This window comes from Monodon monoceros, unplaced genomic scaffold (assembly GCF_005190385.1).
Source record: "Monodon monoceros isolate NGI ecotype Baffin Bay Population unplaced genomic scaffold, NGI_Narwhal_1 Super_Scaffold_7, whole genome shotgun sequence".
In the NCBI taxonomy this organism is placed as follows: Eukaryota; Metazoa; Chordata; class Mammalia; order Artiodactyla; family Monodontidae; genus Monodon; species Monodon monoceros.
The window spans coordinates 6725520-6747194 of record NW_021703784.1 but is presented as its reverse complement, the minus strand read 5'-3'; the positions used below and the strand labels follow the sequence as shown (position 1 = coordinate 6747194).

At 49.9% G+C, this 21675-nt stretch overlaps 1 protein-coding gene across 2 annotated transcripts in view; it reads right to left on the bottom strand.

Annotated features, from left to right (window-relative positions):
* KIRREL3 (kirre like nephrin family adhesion molecule 3) overlaps positions 1-21385 on the bottom strand; it is a 547075-nt gene extending 525690 nt beyond the window's left edge. The window contains exon 1 of one of the 2 annotated variants that reach the window (XM_029208639.1): positions 20957-21385. In XM_029208639.1, the coding sequence (XP_029064472.1) occupies positions 20957-21011 (55 nt within the window). In that variant the 5' untranslated portion in view covers positions 21012-21385. The remainder of the gene's footprint in view (positions 1-20956) is intronic. The other variant, XM_029208638.1, reaches the window with a different exon arrangement.
* Between the last annotated feature and the right edge of the window lie 290 nt (positions 21386-21675).

The following is a 21675-nucleotide window of genomic DNA, read 5'->3' as shown; positions in this document are numbered from 1 at the left end:
ATAATAACTGCATCCAGGATTGATTTGAGGGAAACTCATTCTCCCAGAGCACTGAAGCCTGACCCAGAGACTGGGGAAGCCGAGAATCGGGCTGCTCTGGTTGCCTATAGAGGCAGCTTTGGGGTAGTGCCAAGAACACTGGATGGGGAAGCAGAAGGTTTGAGCTTCCTCTGTTCTGGCTTTATTACACCGGAGGTATGACCCGTCGCAAATTTCTTAGACTCATTGAGACTCAGTTTCCCCACCTGCAAAATGGAACGAAGGATCTTTTCATCTCAGTGTTTTTGTGGAGAATCAAATGAGATCATGAGAAGCACCTGGCCTGTGTAGCAAGCGCTTAATAAACATCAGTGTCTTTTCAGGACAATTAGATGCTGGATGGGGCAAGGGCCGAACAGGATGCTGCAGAGAACCGGACAAGCTCTAGACAACAGTGTATCTTTTATACTCATTCATTTCATGTACTCACTCATTAAACATTTGTTGATGGTCACAGATGATCAGATGATACAAAAAATGTTAAAACATTAGAGTTTCTCTCCTTGTGGGACTTGCCATTGAGTTGGTGAGATATCGGGTAAGCAGCAGTCTGGACAGGATCGATCACCTGATACAACAGGATATTTACATCATTGTCGGGGGAGGACAGAGAAAGCACAGTCTCTAAGCTGCAAACAGGAAATGACCTCATGGGAGAGGTGAGGTTTGAGCTGAGCCTTGAAACAGGAAGAGTATTTTAATAAATGATGAGGAAAGAATATTTAGGCTGAGGGAATAGCATATGCCAAGACATGAAGGCATGGTATATCCAGGGAACATCATTTCTTTTTTCTTTTTTTTTTTGGCTAAAGCTAGGAGAGCAAGGAGAAATGGAGAGACGATGATGCTAGGAAGACAGCTGGTGCCAGATTATATAGCACTTTCAGTGTGGGCTGATGGTGTAGACTCAGATTCCAGGGGGAGATGTGGGGCTCAGTTTACAGGTAACCAGTGGACTTGCTGAGATGGGTAAGAGTAAATCTGACTTGTATCTTAGGAAGCTACAAGTAGTGAAGAATGACGACGGTGAAGGATGACTTTGGAACAAAAAGTGAGGAACTTGTGAGGATGCTCTAATACTTTGGGAGAAAAGGATGAGAACAAGTTGGGCAATAGAAGAGAAAATAGAGACGGTGCAGAGAAAATGTGTTATGGTAAGAGAGCTGATTGGCTGTGGGAGATGAGAAAGAGGCTGGTGATAACTTGGGTTTCAGAAAAAGGTACTGGGAATATGGGGGGTAGCCTTCACTGAGATTAGGACCACAACAGGGGATACAATGACTTTAGTTTTCAGATTGTTGAATTAGAAGTGAAAATGGGGTATACATGAGAGGTCATGGAATAGGAAACTAAATGACTCCCAAGTATATTCTCATTGTTACCTGCTCTCACAATTAGCCACTAGAATGGGTGCTATGGGTTTAAACTTGGAACCAGCCAAGATTGAGTTAGGACAAAATCAAATAATTTGGGGATCACTTAGAAATGTTAATCCCTAATACTCTATACAACAGACAACCATTAACCCAATTCAAATTGCCAGAAAATGCCGTTCTTACATGATGGGGCTACAAATTCTGATGCTGAGTGTTAAATATTTGAAGCCTGGAACCACAGGACACCTTTTAGGACAAACTGCTACCCGAATGTCTAGACAAAGAGAAGAAAGACGGCCAGTGAGCCCCAGACGGGGTGTTCTTATGTTCACAGCCTTTCTATCGTATTTCTTCTTGGAGGTTAACCCAAGGTCCAGGCAGGGTGCAGTGACCAGTATCTAGTGATTTCCTACCAGAGCCTCGAGAAGAACGGACAGCCCTCAGGCCCACTGAGAACACGTGGGCAAACTGTCATCATCCTGTAGAAAATAACCAGGAGGTGTTACATGTGCTTGAGCTCCAGGACCCAGGGCAGAAGAAAGCACAGCACCTGGATGGGTCCCTGAGGAAGAGCTACCCTCACCTGGACCTGTCTGGTTGCAACACGACTCTGCCCCTCACCCCCCCAGTTCTAGGATGGAAAGGCAATAGGCTTTTCTTCATGTGGGAAAACCTCCTGCCCTTCATGACCTTGCTAAAACCATGTGTCTGGATGTCTGACGAGAAGCCAAACCCACTCTGGGGGCTGTTTTCAACGCACCCCCTCAGCGGAGCGGGCTCCTAGCTTGGTGCCGGCATCTGTAGGGGGGCACCTCCCTCCTCCCCGAGGGCGGCCCTCCCCTGCCCTGGGCTACGGTGCTGGTGTCTGGTGGGGCGGATGCCCGAGGAGATGGCTGAGCTACTGCACCACAGGCTCCCTTGCCAGGGGACTTTGCCAGGGATGGCAGCCTTTAAACGCCTCATTAATATTCAAATCTATTCAAGTCATTTCAATTTGAATTCAATGCATATTATCAGATAGAACAAAATGCAAATATATACAAATTCATCCATATGAAGAAATAAATAGGGGGAGCGCCGCACAGTGGGATTATAATCATTCTCAGGGCTTGTCTCTCCTCTAATTCCCCGGAGCCCCGGGGTTAAAGCTGATTGTGGTGCTCCCCTTGGGACAGTTTAGCTGCAACATAACCTTTCCCGGACTCAGGCTCTCCCAGGGTCAAACGTTTTGTAAACCTATCTGAAGACGCTATCATTGCCTGCTGATGGAGTGTCTCCCTGGGCTCCCGGGGTAGAGCTGGTGGGGATTTCAGAGTGAGCGTGGGGTGGGGGCCAGCTCAGAGGCCCATCTGGGGCCTCCCATGTTGCATCCTGGAGGCCTGGGAGCTGGCCTGGGAAAGGGTTGGCCACTCCAGCCCTCGCCATGCACCAAGGCAAGGGGCCAACAGCCCCCAGGCCTTCTATGGAGTCTAACGGCCCCTGGTGGTGAGGTGGGCAAGAAGGGCTAAGCTTCCAAATTCCTTACATGACTAACCTGAGGGAGACCTCCTGAAGCCTTTACAGCACACTAATGGAACCTCAAAACCTACACGATCCGAAGTGGTGTCTAATGCAATCATAACAGACACTCTGCTTTGCTTAGGCATGTGGAAGGACACACATACTCATCCCTGAGCCTCCAAACCCATGTTCACTGCCACATACTTACGCCCACTCCCTGTGCCTCCTGCCCAGCCAGAGACTCAGCCAGATGCAGAGGCCAGGAGAGAAAGATCTACTACAGCGAATCCACGTAGAAAAACCCAGTGTCCGTGTGTCCTTTGTTTTACACTATTGCTGTTTATCTCCGTTGCATTTCAATGACTCCAAAGACAGGGGGAGGCCAGGCTATATGATATTTGCAAGGAGCGTTACCATACTCCGTGCTAATGAAGTCAAAGTAAATCGCTATTAAGAATCATTTAGTGAGGTTTAACTATAGACTCTGATAGATGCTCCCCTAATCTCTCCCCCATGGGACCAGAGGAACGTTGCATCTAGTAGTATCTCCACTGATTAACGTGAGCATAATTTATACCAAGTCATAGTAGGGTATTACAACAGCCATTCCATAGTAAGCACTCTTTACTTGATAATCTCAAAGTCCTTGATAAGTATAAATGGGGTGGGAGATAGTTCTCTCTAATTTATGGATAGGGAGACTGAGGCACAGATTCCTCACACAGAGAGGCAGGATAGGAATGTCTACATTTTCCTGAAAACGAGGGGCCACCCAGCTCCAATTTTGACTTTCGTCCCCTGAGGTGGGAAGGATAATGAACCCCCAGAGATGTCTATGTCCTAGTCCTGGAATAGGTCACCTTACAAGGCAAAAAGGGCCTTGTAGATGTGATTCAGTTAAGAGATGCTGAGATGGGGAGATTATCCTGAATTATCTGGGTGTGCTTGATATAATCACAAACAACCTTATAAGAGAGAGGTGGGAGGCTCAGATTCAGTCGCAGTAGATGTGGTGACAGAGGCAAGAGGTCAGAGTGATGCAGGGAAGCAGCCACTAACCAAGGGATGCAGGTGGCCTGCCTCTGGACGCCAGAAAAGGCGAGGAAAAGATTTCCCCTAGAGCTTCCAGAAAGAACCAGCCCTGCCCACACCTTGACCTCAGCCCAGAAGACTCATTTTAGGCTTCTGCCCTCCAGAAATGTAATATGACACATTCATGCTGTTTTAAGCCACTAAAGTCGGTGGTAATTTGCATACCAGCCATAGGAAACTAATATAGCCCCGCCCACTCTTTCTCAACTGGGGTTCCTCTTCTGAACCAGGAAAACCAGAAAACAATATGAATATTTTTTTCCCTTCTCCCAAGCATAGCACATACCTAGAACCATTTTAGCTGCAGAGGGAACACATTAATTCATTAATACAATGGATGTCTTTTAGGCCTTTTGAGCTTAATTCTCCTGATGAACTCTGTTGAGAAAGGTTGCCTGGCCTCACCTGCTCCCCCAGAAAGCCACACACTGTCCTGCCTTGAAAAGAGACTGAGGATCCAAGCAGACCTGTCCTGACTTTGGGCACCAGCTCACCACGTCTGGAAACGCTGAACCAGAGGGTGGCAAATACCTCCCCTCTGCTTAGCACGCTTCGTAACGATTCAAAGCACTCCTCAATAAGTAACACTTTTGGGAGGCATGTGGGAGAGGAAGCCTGGTTCCCTTTTACATAGGAAGGTCACACCCAGAGCCACGCCACAGACACGAGACAGAGGGAATGGACTCCAGGCCTCTAGTCTAGAGCTGGTGTCACATGCTCGGAGGATGAGGGGGTGTGGAGGGTGCTCTGGACCCCAACAAGGTCCTCCTTTATTGACAGGTGGACAGACTCATGGCAGATGCCCTGGGAGAAGCTTCCAGGCACGGTGAAGTCCTCACTATACTGGAGCTACTAAGTCCCCTTATTATACCTCATTTACAAGAGAGAGCCCCAGTCAAGAGCAATTTCCTGCACAGAGACCCATGTGCCTCAGCTGGAAGCAGCCATCGCTCCTTTCCCAGGATCTTTGCCGAGCTCCCTGCACAAGTTGCTCTCCTGCCTCTCCGTGGACACACTGACCCCATCCCAATCCACGTGGTGATGCAGGAAATACCCCCCGGGCCCAATCTACCAAGCGCCCTCTAAGGACATGCTCCTTGGAGGCAGGAACCCAGCATGGGGGGCATGGAGGAGGGAAAGTGGAAGAACTTCTGGGCTTGGATTTGGTTTCCACCTTCACTTTCACACTGACTACCTGTGTGACCTGAGAGAAGCCACTGAACCGGACTGTCTCATTTTCCTTATTTTTTAAAGTGAGGATGAGAGTTGACCATAATACATGTCAAAGGGATCTGAAACCATAATGTTCTATGTAAATGCAAGGAGGGATTACATTACTACCACCTTTTCCTCAAGGAAGGCTTGGTGCTCACAGGCACACTAGTTGCAGAAGGCAGTGATGGCAAGTAGAGCGTATTCCCTGATGAAGCGCTTTCATGGGCTTGGCAAGTGAAAGGCAGGAGCTATCCAGACTCACTGACACATTGCATCCTCTCCCGGTGTGAGAAACACTAAACCTGTGATGACTGTGCACCCAGGTCCAACAGAGGCACTACGCAAACCGAGACCACAGGGCCAGCCCTTGCCTTCCAGAAGCTCACAGTCCTGCGGGAAGGCAGATAGGAAAAAACCACTTCAATCTATTGTGACAAGAGGGCTGTGGAAGGAGGGAGGAAGGGCAGTTAATTCCCTGTGAGGAGGGAGGTCAGGGAGACCCTCCAGGAGGCAAGGTGAGCTGACCTTTAGGGTGGAAGTTAGCCGGACCAACATGGCAGAGAGGGGAGGTCCTAACGAGACAGCCTGGGACCTGGGACCTAGGACCCTTTGTTGCAGTGCTTGCACCTGGACAAATGTCTCCTCCAGCAACAAAATACAAAGAAACTCTAAGGGACTAAAAATAACTGCGTGCATGCCCAGTTGGGGTAAATTATGGACAACAAGACACAAAGAGACCAAAACGTCCAATTGCCACTGCTGAAGAGCCGGGAGCCAAAGCAGGGTACTGCAAATGCCCCCTGCACACAACGCCACGAAAGGGTGGGCAGACCACCTAGGCCACTGCTCCAGCCGGACCCCTGGACCCACCCCTACCCTCACCCCACATAAAGAAGCAGCTTGCCCCCCCCCTCAGGAAGTAAGCTAACAAGGGAACTTGCTTGTTCTCACTCCCCACTGCTGCGGCAGGGGCCCCAGTAAAGCCTTGCCTGCATTTCTTGTCTGGCCTCTGGTCAATTTCTATTGATTAAGGTCAGTAACATTTCCAGGTGGGAAGAAAGACCTGTGAGGAAGCCATGAGGCGTGAGGGAGGAGAGGGCACTCAGAGGTGCCCCTAGCTTGGCTGGGCTGGAGCCCGGGGTGTGTGAGAGATCAGGCAGGGGAGAGAGGCCAGACCTTTGGCCTGAAGATCTTCATCCTGAAGGTGTCAGGACACCATCAAAGGAACATACAACCGTCCAAAGACAGAGACCTCTGTGCCCCCAAATCAGGCACATGTGCCCATCTTCATAGCTAAGCTACTCAAGTATTTCCTAATGAACCTTAAAAACCTTCTTGTGTTAAAGAGCGTCCCCACCTGGGTTGGGAGAGTTAACGCTGTTCTTTGAACCCTACAGTCTTCTGATCTCTGGGAGACTAGAATGTCTGTCTCCCGCACGCATCTCAGCTGGTTCAATCTTTCTGTCTGTCCATCTGTCTCTCTTCTCGAGTCTGACGGCCGCACACCTGTGTCTTCCCCGCTTCCTCTCTCCCATCACATCATTATGGAGACATCTGGGAACGCGCACAATGCACGCGCCAGCAGCCCCTGGGGGCGCTGAGGGTGCCTTCAAATCTGGCACCGGCCCCACCTCTCTCTCTCCTCCCATCACCATAGTCATCAGCTCCTGCATTTGGTTTCCTATGGGTGATTTGGGTTGAAGAAGGAGGCCCAGAGGCCCAGTGATGAGAACATCTTTTTTTACGAATTGAAAAATAAAATGACCATAAGCAGCTAGTAGATCCCAGTTCACAATGAAGCAAATATCAATGTCTGTGGTTGTATTGACCTTGAAGATTTTTTTTTTAAAAAAAATAACAAGAATTCTTGGGGTGCTTTATTTTATACGTGCGGAATCTGGACCCAGAAAATCCATCCTTTATGGACATGAGCATCTCTGGTGTACAGCCCTGACTTAAACATTCTGAAGTGCAGGTGGAAGAAAATCTATGGCCGTCCTATGCTGCGTTCTCTCCTGTCAGCACAGACCCTCACGTGGCTCTCCCGGGCTCCCTGAGGGGATCAGGGCCGAGAGTCACCCGGAAAGGAGTGATCCTCAGAGCTCTTCGCAGTGATGGGCGGGCAGAGCCACCACGTTCTAAATTGTATGTTCTTGGCCTTGGTGCTTGTCTGGTTTCCTAGCTCAGGACTCATGGAGATTCCTGGGTCCATTCTCACCGGGTAAGTCATCCTAAGATAATGTGATATAAAACTCTTAGAGGCAGCTCCCATGAGTCACCTTACTTCCTCTGGTTAAAAACCACTCCCAAGACCCCTTGTACAGCCTAAGCTAATATAAGCAAGATTCACATGGAGGTGAGGTTGGGGGGGCTGGGGATAGAGTGGATGCAGGTGAGTCCCATGCCAGAAAACGCACCACCAGAAACTCGTTTTCCTTTTACAGACAAGTGTCCATGAAGCTGTTCCTTTAAAACATCTCAGTATTTATTGAGAGGAACGTTGTGACCTCCACGCCCCACCCCCACTGGTGCCTCGTGGACACTCAAATACTCTGAACCCTACTCAACAAAAGTAGCAAAACTGTTCGGTGTAAAGGATATTCATACTTGGATTTGAAAATACTTTTTTCAGTTCATATGGTTGCAACAGCCCTTAAGAAAGATGTAAACAGCCCTGCCATGCCTATGTAAACATTTAAGGTGGAAAACATAACATAAGAAGACCCAGACTAAGACTCAGACGTCAGACTAAGACGTTGACAATGTAAGAAGAATTTCTCTTAAAAATACAGCCGTGTAAATATTTTTATTTTCCTTAGCAGGAATTCAGGGGTATGGATTTTAGAAAGTGGATATCCGTTGATAATAAGAGGGGAATGTAGATATTCTATTATTATTCGCAGGAGAAAAGGGGAGGAAAGTAATCTGTTTCTCTCGATGGTATTTCTTGATTCTGATCAGCTCAGCATTCAGCTGCCTTTACCTATAAAGTATGGATTTCTATCTGTGAATACTTCTGCCCTGGTCTGATGAAGAGAAAAACCAAGGCAAAGCTCATGCCCAGAGAAACGGGCATCCACGTGGATTTGGAGCCCTGGCGACAGCTGACAGTGCACTGCTGATGTGATCCGTGTGTTCCACTGAAGGGCTTGGGCCGTGGAATAAGAAGGAGGTTTCCGTCTTTCATGCGGAGATCTACCTGCCTGGCATTCTTCCTCTGTATTCCTCTGATTCGATTTAAAGGAGCTTTGAAAACCTCGAAGAACTTTCATGTTTTGCTAGTTTATCTTAAGTGTCTATCTGAAACCAATATTGTAATTTCAAGCATGGTCTTGGTAGATACATGCCATCTTCAGAAATAATTTCTGACACAAGATAAGATGTACCTGCTGGATCCAAAGTGAGGAGAGTCGAAGTCTGAACGGCATTTGGACTCCCCTGCTTTTCAAGAGTCTTTTCTACTTCTTCCTAACGACCAGTATTAATCATTTCAGAACCATGTGGTCTTCTGACATTTCTACTCTTCTAGACTTGACAAAAAGGAGGGTTTTGATGTCCTGAGTGCCTTTTCCCGTCAAGTAGCTCTGTTCTCACAGTGCACGGCTAACAGCAGACTAACCTCTCCCTAAGCAGAATGGGGTTTCACATTTTTTCTAATCCACTGAAGAAAAGTTAGGTGGTGATGGATTCCTGTTAAGAAATCAGCACTTGGTTTTCAAAATGTTAAGCTGAATTGGAGCTGGGTTGTGGAGGTAAAAAGTAGCACCAGCCGCGGAGCAAAGCTTCTCAAATTCTTACTTGTCCTTTTGCATAAGGGGAGATGATTTCTTCCATTTTTACCAGCTCTTTTCCCCAAGCCCTACAAGTTAGGAACGAGGAGGACCACAGGCCCGGCCAGGGCTTTCTGTGGCTTATAAGGGACTAGTGGGACCAGAATTCTTCCTGAAGGGATGGGTGGCAAAGGACGTGGGTCTTCATCCGAGTGTTTCAATGGTGGTTCTATGCTTGTCCGTGGTGCGACCTTCGGGCAAATTATGGAATCTAAGCCTCAGTAGTTTTCATCTGCTAATGGGTATGACAGTCCTGGCTTTATCAGGTCGCTGTGAGGATTAAATAGGCAAATGCAGGCAAGCTCAGCAAAGGACCTGGCCATAGGCCTCAACAGTGCCTCCCCATGGCTGGTTCCAACTCAACAACCGCAGGTGTTAGTGGTAGAAAGAGAAACACAATGAGACTATTAGAAGTTTTGCTTCTTCTCTGTTCTCACCATTTCCCCTCTCTATTGAAGGATCCCAGAGGGAGGGTCGTGTTTGTAAAAGGAGAAAGGGGAGCAGGTGGCCAAATCAGGGGGCCAGGAAGGCAGGGGACAAAGGGCGCATACATACCACCTTGCTATAACATCTTTTTATGTGGGGAAGAGAGCTATCTCTATTATTTTTAGCAAATTCTCAAATCATGCAGCTCTATTTTTCCTCTCTGACCTGTGTTAGCATCACATCTGCAGTTTCAAGCAAGGTTTTGCAAACCTTATGCCAACAGTTTTCTTTTCTGATATGAGATACTCAAGGTATCACCTGCCATGTACCAGCGGGCCTGTTAGTAGTATGGACAGAGCATCCTATGTCCTCCCAACTCCGCTGCGCCCTCCCCCACCCCTAGGAAGACAGACAGTGAGTCTCCACACTCCTGAGCAAGCAGCAAGGGACAGTGGTTGTGACTCAGGTGTGGGAGGTTGCTCTGGCTTGAGCAAAACCTCACATAAAATCTCACTGGCAACCAAAACCTAATGGACAGTCACACAATGTCTGACGATTTCAGACAACATAAACAGCCAGTTCTACCAGCCCCTCAGGCCACACAGAGAAGACAAGAGGGATGCTCCAATGATGCCTTGCCCTTCCTTCATCCCACATCTCACTATATTAGTTTATGCCACCCGTGGATCGACCCCGGGCAGAGGTCCAACCCGCTTGTAATTCTCAAAAGGTGAATAAGGCAGCTACCTCCCCCTAGAAGATAAAGGAAGAGGTAAGGTGTTCTTGGGGCCAAGAGGACTCCTCCCTTTCCCTCCGACAGAGCTCAGGGCATCGGCTAGCCGTGTCTGTGTCAGGATCCGGTTACCCTGCCTGGAGAGACACACTTTCAAACGAGCAGCCGTGGCACATGGCAATTTTTAAATGGTGCCTGTTTCTGTCCACAGGTGAAAACAGAGTAGCTCCTCTGGAGCCGGCCCGCGAGATCAGGGATTATGAGGACTAATTTGAACATGTCTGTTTGGCTTTTTCAGCAGCAGAGGGGCGCAGCAGCAGAAATACTGGCTCCCAGTAAAGGGGCAAACACCTGGGAGGGGCAGTGGGCTCCCCGGGGAGAAGTGGGGCTCCTGGCTGCCAGCCGCCCTCCTGGGAGGACTAACCCATCCATCACCCTCAGGACAGACATCACCGCAGACAGCGACACCGCTAGCGGGGGCTCTCTAGCCCCTCTCTCTGTAGCTCTTCCAAGCCCCTCGAGCATTTTGAAATGTGTCCACGTACCTCTTGCCACTCTACATAGGCGTCCCCCTTAATACTCTGCCCTCACATCCATCAGAAAGAGGAGAAAGGAAGTGAGCCTCCTTGGGGAGCTGCTGCCCTCCGGAAGGCCTGCTCTTCCCTTCCAGGCCTTCTGCCCGCCCTCAGCTGCCCCAGCTCCGTTGCCTGGGCACCCTGACTCTCTTCCTGGTACTAAGAGGCAGCCCTGGGCCTCCTGCTTTCAGCTCATTCTTGGGCTTTGCAAGCGCTGCTGCTGCCACTGTCAGGCAGATGTAGGAACTGCAGGGCTCACCCGGTTTCAGATCCCACAACGTTCTGCTCTGCCAGCTCTTGACGGATATGGTCCCAAGACAAACACAGGCCCTGTCTCCCCAGGCCCCATCACAAGGGCGTAGTGTCTTATGCAAGAAGGAGGCTTCAGAGTCTAGCTCCCCGAAGAAATGGGACTCCCCGTGAACGTGGGGTAGACCCCAGCATCCTTAAGCGGGCACAGAAAAGTGCGGGTCGTAGGACATGGAGAACAAAGCCACTGGGAGATTAATTGGCAGGTGCTCTTCCTCTGGGATGAGGGTAGGCAGGCAGGGAAGGGGGGCCGTCACTCCTTGTGCGGCACCGGGATGGGTCCCCGGGAGAGAGCTCTAAGTCTCTGTCCCCTGAACACCTGCATGATGAGCCAGCTGGGCCCGGTGTCACTCTGAAGCTGTCATAGCTCCCAGCATTGCCGAGGGTGACAGATGGCCTGTCACGCTGCACCGGAGCTGCATCACCTGTGACATGTGCAGGTGACTGACAGAGATGGGAACTGACACACATTAAAGAACAGAAGGCCCGATTGTTTCTTGGGAGGAGTGGGTGGCTGCCAGAGGGTGTTTCTCTTGGCAGTGTTCCTGGTGATCCGATGGTCACTCAAGGCCTTGGTGGGAGAGGAACATCTTCCTACAGGGCAAACCACACTTTAAACCATCAAGGTCTTTCCTCCGTCCTCCAGTGGGGGGGCGCGTCTCAGCCTCTGCTGTGGTGTGTGGTGACGCGGGGGGATCAGAGGCACCGTGTTCTTTTCTTTCATTTTTCCCCACATTTTATTCCAATAGTCGATATTTATTCATAGCCTCCCATATGCTGACTAGGGTGCTAGGCACCAGGGCGATAAAAGAAATGGAGATTTTAATCAACCAGTTAAGAATAGCCCCTGGCTTTTTTTGGTTGTTTTTGTTTTTGTCCGAACAGCTACGAAAGGAGCTACCCAAGCAGCAGCTCCTTGATTGCTATTCAGCCCAAAAGGCTGGACTGTCTTTTCCCCAGGTGGAGGGGCCTGGAAACCTCGGGCCTTCAAGTTAAAGCTGAAGGCCGGACAGAGGAAGGGACCAGCTCAGGAAGAGTCTGGAGTTGATCAAAAAGAGACAGAGCTGCAATGCTGGGTCACGGTTCAGAGGTCAACTCCCCAATTTTCATAGGGGACTCCCCCTAAAGCCCTCGCCTGTGCCTAGACACAGGATTTGCACAAGTTCTAAGAATGTGGCTCATCTCAGGCCCCAGCTTAGGATCCTCTCATGTGTTTGTCAGCACTGCTGATGTGGATCCACCAGCCTCTTGAGAAGCACTGAGGCTTCTGGACAATGCAGTGAGCACGATGGGGAGTGAGCGCGGTCAGCAAAGGAACTTTTCTGAGGGCCTGATAGTGACAGTGGCCCCCTCTCGCTGTTATCACGGTGACAAATGAAGCAGCGCTCGTGGAAAGCCATGTGCAACGCGTGAAGCTTTACACAAACGCTAAATATCACCATCATCATTCTGATACCATAATCATTGCCGCCACCACCACCAACGACCCAAAGAATCTGTCTGGAACCTGCAAGAAAATGAGCTGGACAAAGAGATCTATAACCCATCGTCTACTTTCTAGATGATAGAGGGTGGTAGAAGAGTGTATTATCCAAAATAAATAGCTTGTTGTTAATAGATAATATTTAGGAAATCTTGGAATTGGAGAGAATTTCGATGTTATCTAGTCTACCCTCCAATCTGACTCTTCCATTATCATTATTTATTTTTTTTTAGGAGGCTCGCTTTATCATTATTTTTTTATTGAAGTATAGTTGATTTACAATGTTGTGTTAATTTCTGCTGTACAACAAAGTGAATCATTATACATAGATATACGTTCTTTATTATATTCTCTTCCATTATGGTTTAACCCAGGATATTGACTAAAGTTCCCTGTGCTGTACAGTAGGACCTTGTTGTCCATCTCGACTCTTCCATTCTCGATGGCCCGAATTCCACTCATAGCCTTGCAGCAATGGCAGGCCATCTACCCAGCCAGCCTTCGACAGTAGGGTTAGCTGTGGACAGTCTTGGAGATGTCACTGTCTTCTTCCTGCACGCCAGTGCAGGGTTTGGCTTCAGCCCTGAGCTTGTCCCGCCAGCCCCGCCATCTCCTGAAGAGAGCGGGCCAGAGTGTGGAACGTGCGATCTGATGATGTTCTCTGCTCTTGAATGAAAGGTTACTTGGTGCTGGAGACTTGTAAGCAAATCAGTTAGCTTGTAACCTTGTTTCCCCCAGAGCCAGGGTAGCTTAGCTTCCTCCTGAGAACAGGAAAGAAGTCCTCAGCAGAACGTCCCCAGGCACCTCTTGCTTGTCTCATCCTTGCCCCCACCTGCCTTTCTGATTTACCATTCGTCCTCAATGTTAGGTTTCCTCCACCTCTGCCTAGCCTTCCAGGGGCCCCAGAAACTGGAAACTCCCATTCCTCAGAGCACTCCATCCGACTAACAGTCCTGCATGTACTCGGCCATCCCTGCTTCTGTGTTCTCCGTGGTCCTGTCCACTTTCCATCCCTTTACACACTACTACGTAGGAAGATGAGTGAGGCTATTTCCATTCAATTCTACATTTTTTAAGCCCCATGTGCAACACAGGGAATACCAAGAATAAATAACATGTTGATCTGTCTCTCTCTTTTTTTTTTTTTGTCCATTGAACCCACAGTATAGAGAGCATTACAGACCCATAAGCTACTAACGATGTTTCTAAAGAATAGACTTAATTCTGACGATCCATCCTCAAAACATTTAGCATGGTACTCACAACCATTCACAAGCTTCCTCAACACCCAGAAGTCTAGCCCCCAAACAAACCACTGCTTCTGAACCCTGACATCCTGTCCCGCCTTCTGACCTGTGCACACATCTGAGGTACCACCTGGGACCATCTTTCTTTGCGTCATCGGGAGAACTCTAGACACCTTTTCCGATCAAGTCACCTCCTCTGCACAGCCCTTCTTAATACCTTCAGCGATTCCTGATGCTCTCAGCACACTCTGACTGCTCTGAGCTGTTGAATTGTAATGACAAGTCCGACTGTTTGCTCCTTGACTAGCCTGAGAGCTCCCCTGGGGCAGAAACACAGCCTCAGTCAACTTTTCATCAAAAGTCCCTGGCACAGTGTGTCCACCACGTAGGAGGCCCCCAATGAGGGCTGGCTGAGTGGACAGGCTGAGCTCTGGTGTCATAAAATACTACTTAATCACAAAGGACGGAGTAAGAAATGTGGCCCCCTGAGACACGGACCCTCTGGAGCCCCTGGGGAAGAGTGTGGAAAGGCAAAAATGATGTTTGGTTGTCACTGCTGCAGCTGTCAGTGTCAGATTTCAAATTCCTGTCTTCTAGGCACTAGTTAGAAAGAACGTGAGCTTGCAACAACTGTCCAGTGAACACAGGCCAAGCAAGCAGACCACCTGAGATAATCCAGCCTGATGGGCACACCTCCTTTTAATGATGACAAATGCATGCCATGGCAGCGCTGGTTTCAGTGATCGAAAAACAACCTCAGGCAAATCTCCGTCACTTTGCTCAGGAGGACACCAACACCAGGTGGAAGATCAGGGGAAAAGCTCATCCTGCATTTGAGGAAAATGGCTGATTTGTTCTAAGTTCTGGATATCGCTACACTGTAGCAATAAGTGGTGTGTGTGTGTGCGTGCGGGCAGGCATGCATGTGTGTGGAGAAGGGGTTCACGGATGGGAGGAGGCTTGAAAGTGGGCATGGTACGGCTTCTTGGCCGCCAGGAGAAACCACCCCACGGCGTGTCGGGAGGTGTCTACATTTGGCTACTCCTTGCCTTGATTCCAGCCAGGAGAGGACGAGTGTCTGTCTCTCAGGCTCCATGCCCCAGCCAGGGCTGCAACACAATAACTCTGCAACGAGCAGGAGTCACTAGTGCTGGCCACTGTTTCCGTGGCTTTAACTTGTTACCAACGTGCCCAGGGGAAGCTGACATTTATATAATCCTCATAGCGGTATGGCCTGTGTCCTCACGGAAACATTGTATGCTTAGGGAAGACATCTGTTTCCAAGCAGCTTATGCTAAACTGCAGCTACACAAAGGAAACACTTACCTAATGTTGACATTTACTGACTTCTAGAAGTATACAGCCAGAATACTCATTTTTACCATTGGGAGAGGAGGGGGAAAAAAAAAAAGCGCTGTATTTGATCCCTAGCTCTTTCAGTGGGATAGAAGTAGAAAGTTAATGAAAGTTAATGTTAATGTGGGGTGGAGATCCCTAGTCTATGGCAACTGCGTGGGTTGGGTATACTCTTCAAGCTCAGCAGAGAGCAGGACACAGCATTCTTTGCGTGAATGTGACAGAAGTATTCTAATGATCCATAAGGCATATCTATATTCCTATTTGACGGGCCGACCTTACTGGATTCTGGCTTTCCCCTGGGGAAAAGAAAATGACCCACGATGACCTACAGAGCTGTACCGTCTCAGTGCAGTAGACTCCGTATCCTTCCCCTAGCTGGAAATAAAATCCCACTCCATTTGGAACACCGGGCAAAGCTATCACAACCCGACACAGGATGCTGGCACGCCTTGCTCCCCGCTCCCTGTGACTAGAAGTGATGTGATACGAAACCGGCGGGCACAGACATCCCCAGGGCAGCAGCTCCAGCCAGACCCTGCACCATGAACGTTGGAGAGTCCACTGACCTTGAGGGAAGACTGGGGCCCCAATCACTCTGCTGCGAGAACCACCATTAAGGTCAGGATCGGTGCCGTGGTGAGACTCCAAGGGTGGATTCCAGCAAGCTCATGGTCTCACTGACCCCCTCCACTGCTGAATTAGAACGGCCCTGTTCCTGGGGTGGGGGGAAGGAATTCGGCACCCCGTTATTTCTAGGTTGACCCTGATTAAAAAGGCCTGCACTGGTTTTACACCCAGAAGTCATCTCAACAGCTTACAAGGATAAGGGCTGTAGCCAAGAAATGATGCCTAAGGCTGTGTAACTGTCCCCACCCCCAATTACATGGAGGCCCTGAAATGAATGCTCCTGGCCTCCTCCCCAACCCTCCATCACAGGCAATTTTCTTTCCCTCCTTCGTGTTTCCAAAACAGTTTATCTTTTTATCTCCTTGGAAGAAAAGTACTCTGCAAATCAAAGGAATCATTAGTATTGTTATTATTTTGCTGTTGAAATCTCTTGAATTCACTCAGGATTACTCATGGGCTTTTTTGGGTCTGCAATATAATGCCTCCTGAGTCACCCCCACCGGGCTGAACAAAAAAGAAAAATTGCATCTTCAGGCCTAATGCCCTATTCCGCAGGTCCCCACTGGCCCTGGCTCCTATCAGGGCTTGGAAGGAGCCTACCAACACTGGCACCCCAGGCGGACCTGCTGCCCCTTGGTAGCATGCCTAGTTCACTGCTGCCATGTTCCAAGCGAGATCTGCCTTTTGTAACCCAAGAGGGAGGCTCTGTGGGATCCTCTGAGCGCAGCGGGGAGGCCCTGACCCCACCACACACCCCTCTCCCCCTGGGACATATCTCCTCCCTCCTCTATAGGTCTGGCTGGCAACTGACAGCTCCCTGCTGGGCAGCAGACACAGTGACCACCCCCAGGCCCAACAGACATGTCCCAGCTCTCCTCACCCAGGCGATCCGTGAAAGAAGGGGTCCCACACCCTTGGCAGCTGTGCACTGACCTTCCAGGACAAAAGAAGTGATTCTTCCCCCTCTAGACAAGCCATCAGATCACATGGGTTGCCGGCGGGGGAAGTCTCACACTTATTACTTGCTCTATCTTTTGTTCTGTGATATTTCTGGGGAAGGATAAATGTTTCCAAAGTTGCCGTTCACTCCCAATTTCCTTTTCCAATACGTTCTCAGCCTGTAACCCGCCTCGGATCCCCTCCATACTTCTGGCTGCCTCGGCTGTGATTGTGCTGTTTTCTGAGACCCCTCCCTGCCCTCCCCAAGGGAGCTTCTTGCAAGTTGAAGCCTCTTGCCCTTGCTTATTTATCCCTTCCCATGCTTCCTGTCACCCACCCAGGTCCCCTTCCCCCTGGCTACCTCTCTCCACTCACACTCTATCTTACTCTCTGTCTTCTTGATGCTCTCCTGTTCCCTTGGAGATTTGTGTCACCAAGAACTACTGCCCCTCTGATGGCCATCTGACAGCCCCTCTGATGGCCATCTGACAGCCCCTCTTGGTGACTCCTGCCAGCAAGTTAGGAGAGCAAGTGGCTTAGATTCTTCCCAACAGGGAGACGACACCCCGGATTAATCCTCAACTCAGGCCTCAGGCCATTGACAGGTAAATGCAAGTTTTCACTCTCACCCCAACATGTTCAGAGCAGTGTGGTGCATATGTAAAGCCAACAAGGGAGCTGGACTCCCCAGAATCGGAACTTTCAGGCCCACAAGGTTACTAGGCAGGACAGGACACTCTGGGATGCTAGAGCAAAACGTCAGAGTGGAGAAGAGGACACCTTTCCTAGTAGCGGCCGAATAGGAGGCACCGAGTTTGTACCACTGCACACTCCCCGAACTGTCTCAGAACCAGAGATCTGACAGGAAGCAGGGCGCCCTCCGTCCTGCTAGAACATCATCCCCCCAAAGCAACTTAAGACGTGGCTGTGCAGGCTGGATGGCGCGGGTCTTGAAGATAAAGGGGGGCACAGAAGGAAATCGTTGTGGGCAAACCGAAATGAGCAAGGGAAAAACACAGCAAGTTCTAAGTGTATGGATGACAAGAGGATAGATTCCTCTTCACCCAGGCGCAGAACATGCCTCTTCCCTGCGGGACGCCAAGCGTGCTGTGACATTATCCCTCTCTGTACAGAGCACGCCGTCCTGACAGCTGGGGAAGAGGCATCCCCAGCAAGAGAGAAACCCACAAACAGCACACGCCGGCAGCTCTCCACGTCCTTGTGGGGAGCCAGGCCCGGGGACATTGGCCACGGTGGGAACGGAGGAATGCCATTTGGCCTTTCTACTGCCACCTTAAGAACGATCAATACATATTTAATCTCAACCTATATGAAATGCCCAAAGTTTACAAGATAAGGGATACAGCATATCACTCACATTAATTATACCTTAATTTTACTCTCTGAAGGGGAATGAAAACAAAGGAAAGGTGAATAAATATTTAACAACTTAGAAGAGAAAGGATGATTGAAATGACTTACTTTAAGAGTTTACCTAAATGTTTTGCTTTTAAAGTCTTCGGAGCGCTGTTTGGAGCAGCCCCTCTGTATGGGAGGCATGAGAACTGTGTTTCCAGCGACTTCAAAACGACATGCAGTTTCCCGCCGTGAGAGGCGTTGGACAGCGGATGAATGTGTCACTAGAGGGCCAGAGAAGGCCCCCAAAAGAGCCCTGGGCGCTTGTTTTCTCCGAGTGGAGGGCCATCTCTGAGCCTCTGCACATTTCCTTGGAAAGCATCCCCGGAGGAAGGGCACGCGGGAGGTGGGATCAGATGGGTGGCTCAGAGGGGGTGTCAGGTGGGGTGCAACGGCAGACGGGGGTTGAGAGAGCGGGGGCCATCTAAAGCCTGTGGGCTAGTCCTTTCGTGACCTGTTGAAAGTGTATACTCTCTATCTGATAACTCGATAAACATATGGCACCAGGCAGGAGTTGGGCATAGTATACGAATTAAGCATATATGTGTAGAGGGTCAAATGGAATCCTCTGGGGAATTCACAATACTCAAAACATCATCCACATTCAAATCAATGCCCCCGGATCAAGTCAAAAGGTATTCTATTCCAGTGAAGTCCATTAAACATTGTCCCATTTGACCCTTAATTCCTGCAGTGAGACACCATCTACTCAAGGAACCTACCCTACAATGTCCGGTGATGTAGGGGATTCTGATTGGCTACGTCCACTTTGGTCTCCTTGTCTTTCTTTAGACTTGTTTTGGAGTCCCGTCGACTATGCATCTACCATTTAGTAGGGTGGGCACAGCTGGCCAAGCTCAGAAAACTCAGGAATAACAAGGAACTATGAACTGCATGATGCTGTGGTTCCTTCCTAGTGCTCTTGGGGCTTAGGATAGAAGAAGCAGAGCATTTAACCTCCATAGGTAAATATTTAAAGATTTATATGAGGCAATCAAAAAACAGCTCTGTACTGAGAAAGGAATAAACAAAGTAGAAGTTGCACGCTGTGATGATTCCGACAGCCAGAGAGGCACTTAGGCACCTATAGGCTTCTTGTGTCAATCTAGACAAGAGTCTCGGCTCAAGCTTCTAAGAACATAAACAACGGAGAGAGTAAAACGTGCACTGGTTCCATGAACCTGGGTGTAGGGGGGAGGGACGGTTGGATCCTCTATTTAGGGATTCTACATGTAACTCCCTGAGTGAATGAATTGGTAAGAGGCAAAGGAGAATGAGAGTGAGCATGTGTGTCGGTGTAGGTGTGACCCATAAGCCAGGGCACGCACATCCAACAAAGAGGGTCATCTTACAAAACGGTAATAGAACCCAAATGTTTCTATACCAGTGTTCTGAGATAGTTCTTATTCATTCAGCCCAAAAACTCTGGGGAAGGCAATTTATCTTCCTGCTGCTGTAGGGAGCCCTGGTGAGAGGCACAAAACCACATGAATACGTGAGAGTGTGTGTGTGTGTGTGTGTGTGTGTGTGTGTGTGTGTGTGTACATTAGAATTACATACAAGCAGGGATACACGCATACTCGGGTGTGGGAAGGGCCCCCAGGTTAAATCAGGATGGTCAGAAGCAAAGTTTGAAAGCGGGAAAATCTGCAGTGACCACAAGTAGCAGCTGAGGAGATGGGGAAGGAGGTGTGGGTTTCTGCTCTCATCTGGCTTCTCCCTGACAGGGGAAGAAAGGGAGACATGCTGTTTGCTTGCAAAGCCAGCCACCCATGGCGGTGCTGTGCTTTCTCAAAAACTTTTACCCTTCATTTAATCAACAGATGGACGTGCTCTGTTGTGGATTTTTCTGAGAGGCCTGTTCCTCCCAGAGCTGTGCTGGCTGGCACAAATGCCGCCTCAGATGGCAGAGACAGCGCCGGCATTCCAGAAGCGGGGGAAGGAACCGACTGACTTGTCCCTCAAACTCAATTCCACAGGTGACTCGGATGCCACCGGCTCTGCAGGCACTGGCCATCCATCTCCCCAACGGCCGTCCCTGCCCTCCACCGCCACGGGCCCCAAGGCTCCCAGGGGCAGGGAGCCCGAGGTGGCCAAGTTCTTTTCGGAAAGTCCACCAGCTTCTCTGCCCCTGCTAAGCTGCAGAAAGGAAGCAATCAGCATCACGGGCGGAATTTCATTGTATGCCCTGAAATCTAGTGCTGTGTAGGACTCAGAATGCAGTCGTATTCAGAGAAGCCGATTACATTCAATGAAACTCTTGAGAAGCTTTTCCCAAACATTGCACATCTCCCCACGGTCCATTCTGTCATCGCAGACCCCTCCACACGCATTCCCTTCCGAATACACCCGTGCCAGCCCGACCTTATTCGTGCTGAAATAGCCACGTAAACAAAGCTCTCCTTCCCGGCCCTCTTCTCCAACCTGCGTCTGGAGGAGAGGAGGCGCCCAGAAGTTCAGAGCCGCACAGCCACAACGATGCCGCCTAATTAACATACCGGGAGCATAAAGAACTCATTTGCATTGGGGAGTTTGAGCTGGATGTTGACAAGTGAGGGGAGAAAGTCACCCTCCCCTCCGGTATCCCTGCCTTCCAAAGGAAAATAAACAGTACCATTTTGTTGCATTTTCAAAGGCAAAGAGGCAATGCCAGTGCCTCTCGGCCGGGCACCGGGAGACGCATCCATCAGTTCGAGTTTCCGAACCCTGCCCACATTCCTGCCCGCAGCCTCGCGCGCCCTGACAACCCCGCCGACTTTTTTTGCAACTCCAGCGGCGCACGGGTCCTACCTTGGCTGAAGAGGAAGAAGCAGACGAACAGCAGGTCGAGCTGGAAAGGTCTCATTCCTCCGCGCGCCGAGGGGAAGCCGGCGGGGCAACTTGGGTTCGCGGTGAGTTTCTCCTGCTCGGCGGCTCGTGGTGCCCTGCCTCCGCCGCGGTCCTCCCGGGTTCGCGCCGACCATCTGTCTGTCCGTCGGTCCCTCCGGGTGGCCTCGGGCTCCGTGCCTCAGGGGATCCGCAGCCAGCCGAGGCAAGTCGCCTGTTCCTAGCCGCCTCGGGAAACCGGGTTTGTCAGCGACGTCCCCTCTCGGAGCAGCTCCATCCTCTGGCGCTCGGCATCCCAGGCACACAGCTTCCTCCGGCGGCTCCTCCCACAGCCAGCGCGCGAGCGAGCCAGGGAGCGAGTGACGAGTGACAGAAGGGCTCCTTTCACTGAAGCTGGGGCGGAGGGAGAGGGAGGGGAAACAGGTCATAATTAAAGAGGAAATACTTGGTGAAAGGCGATCTATGCAAAACTGAGGGTGGCGGTGGTGCAGGGGAGGCTCTGTTCTTTCTTTCCTTCTTTTTTTCCCCCTACATAGGGGGAAATTCAGCTTTTGCCACCATCATTGACCAAAAGACATCTTGAACAGGGAGCGGAGGTGTGACTTTTTGTCCACAGGACATAATGTTGTTTAAAGGAGTGAAGGATGGCTGGATGCACGTACCCACACTACAATATGCCTGCC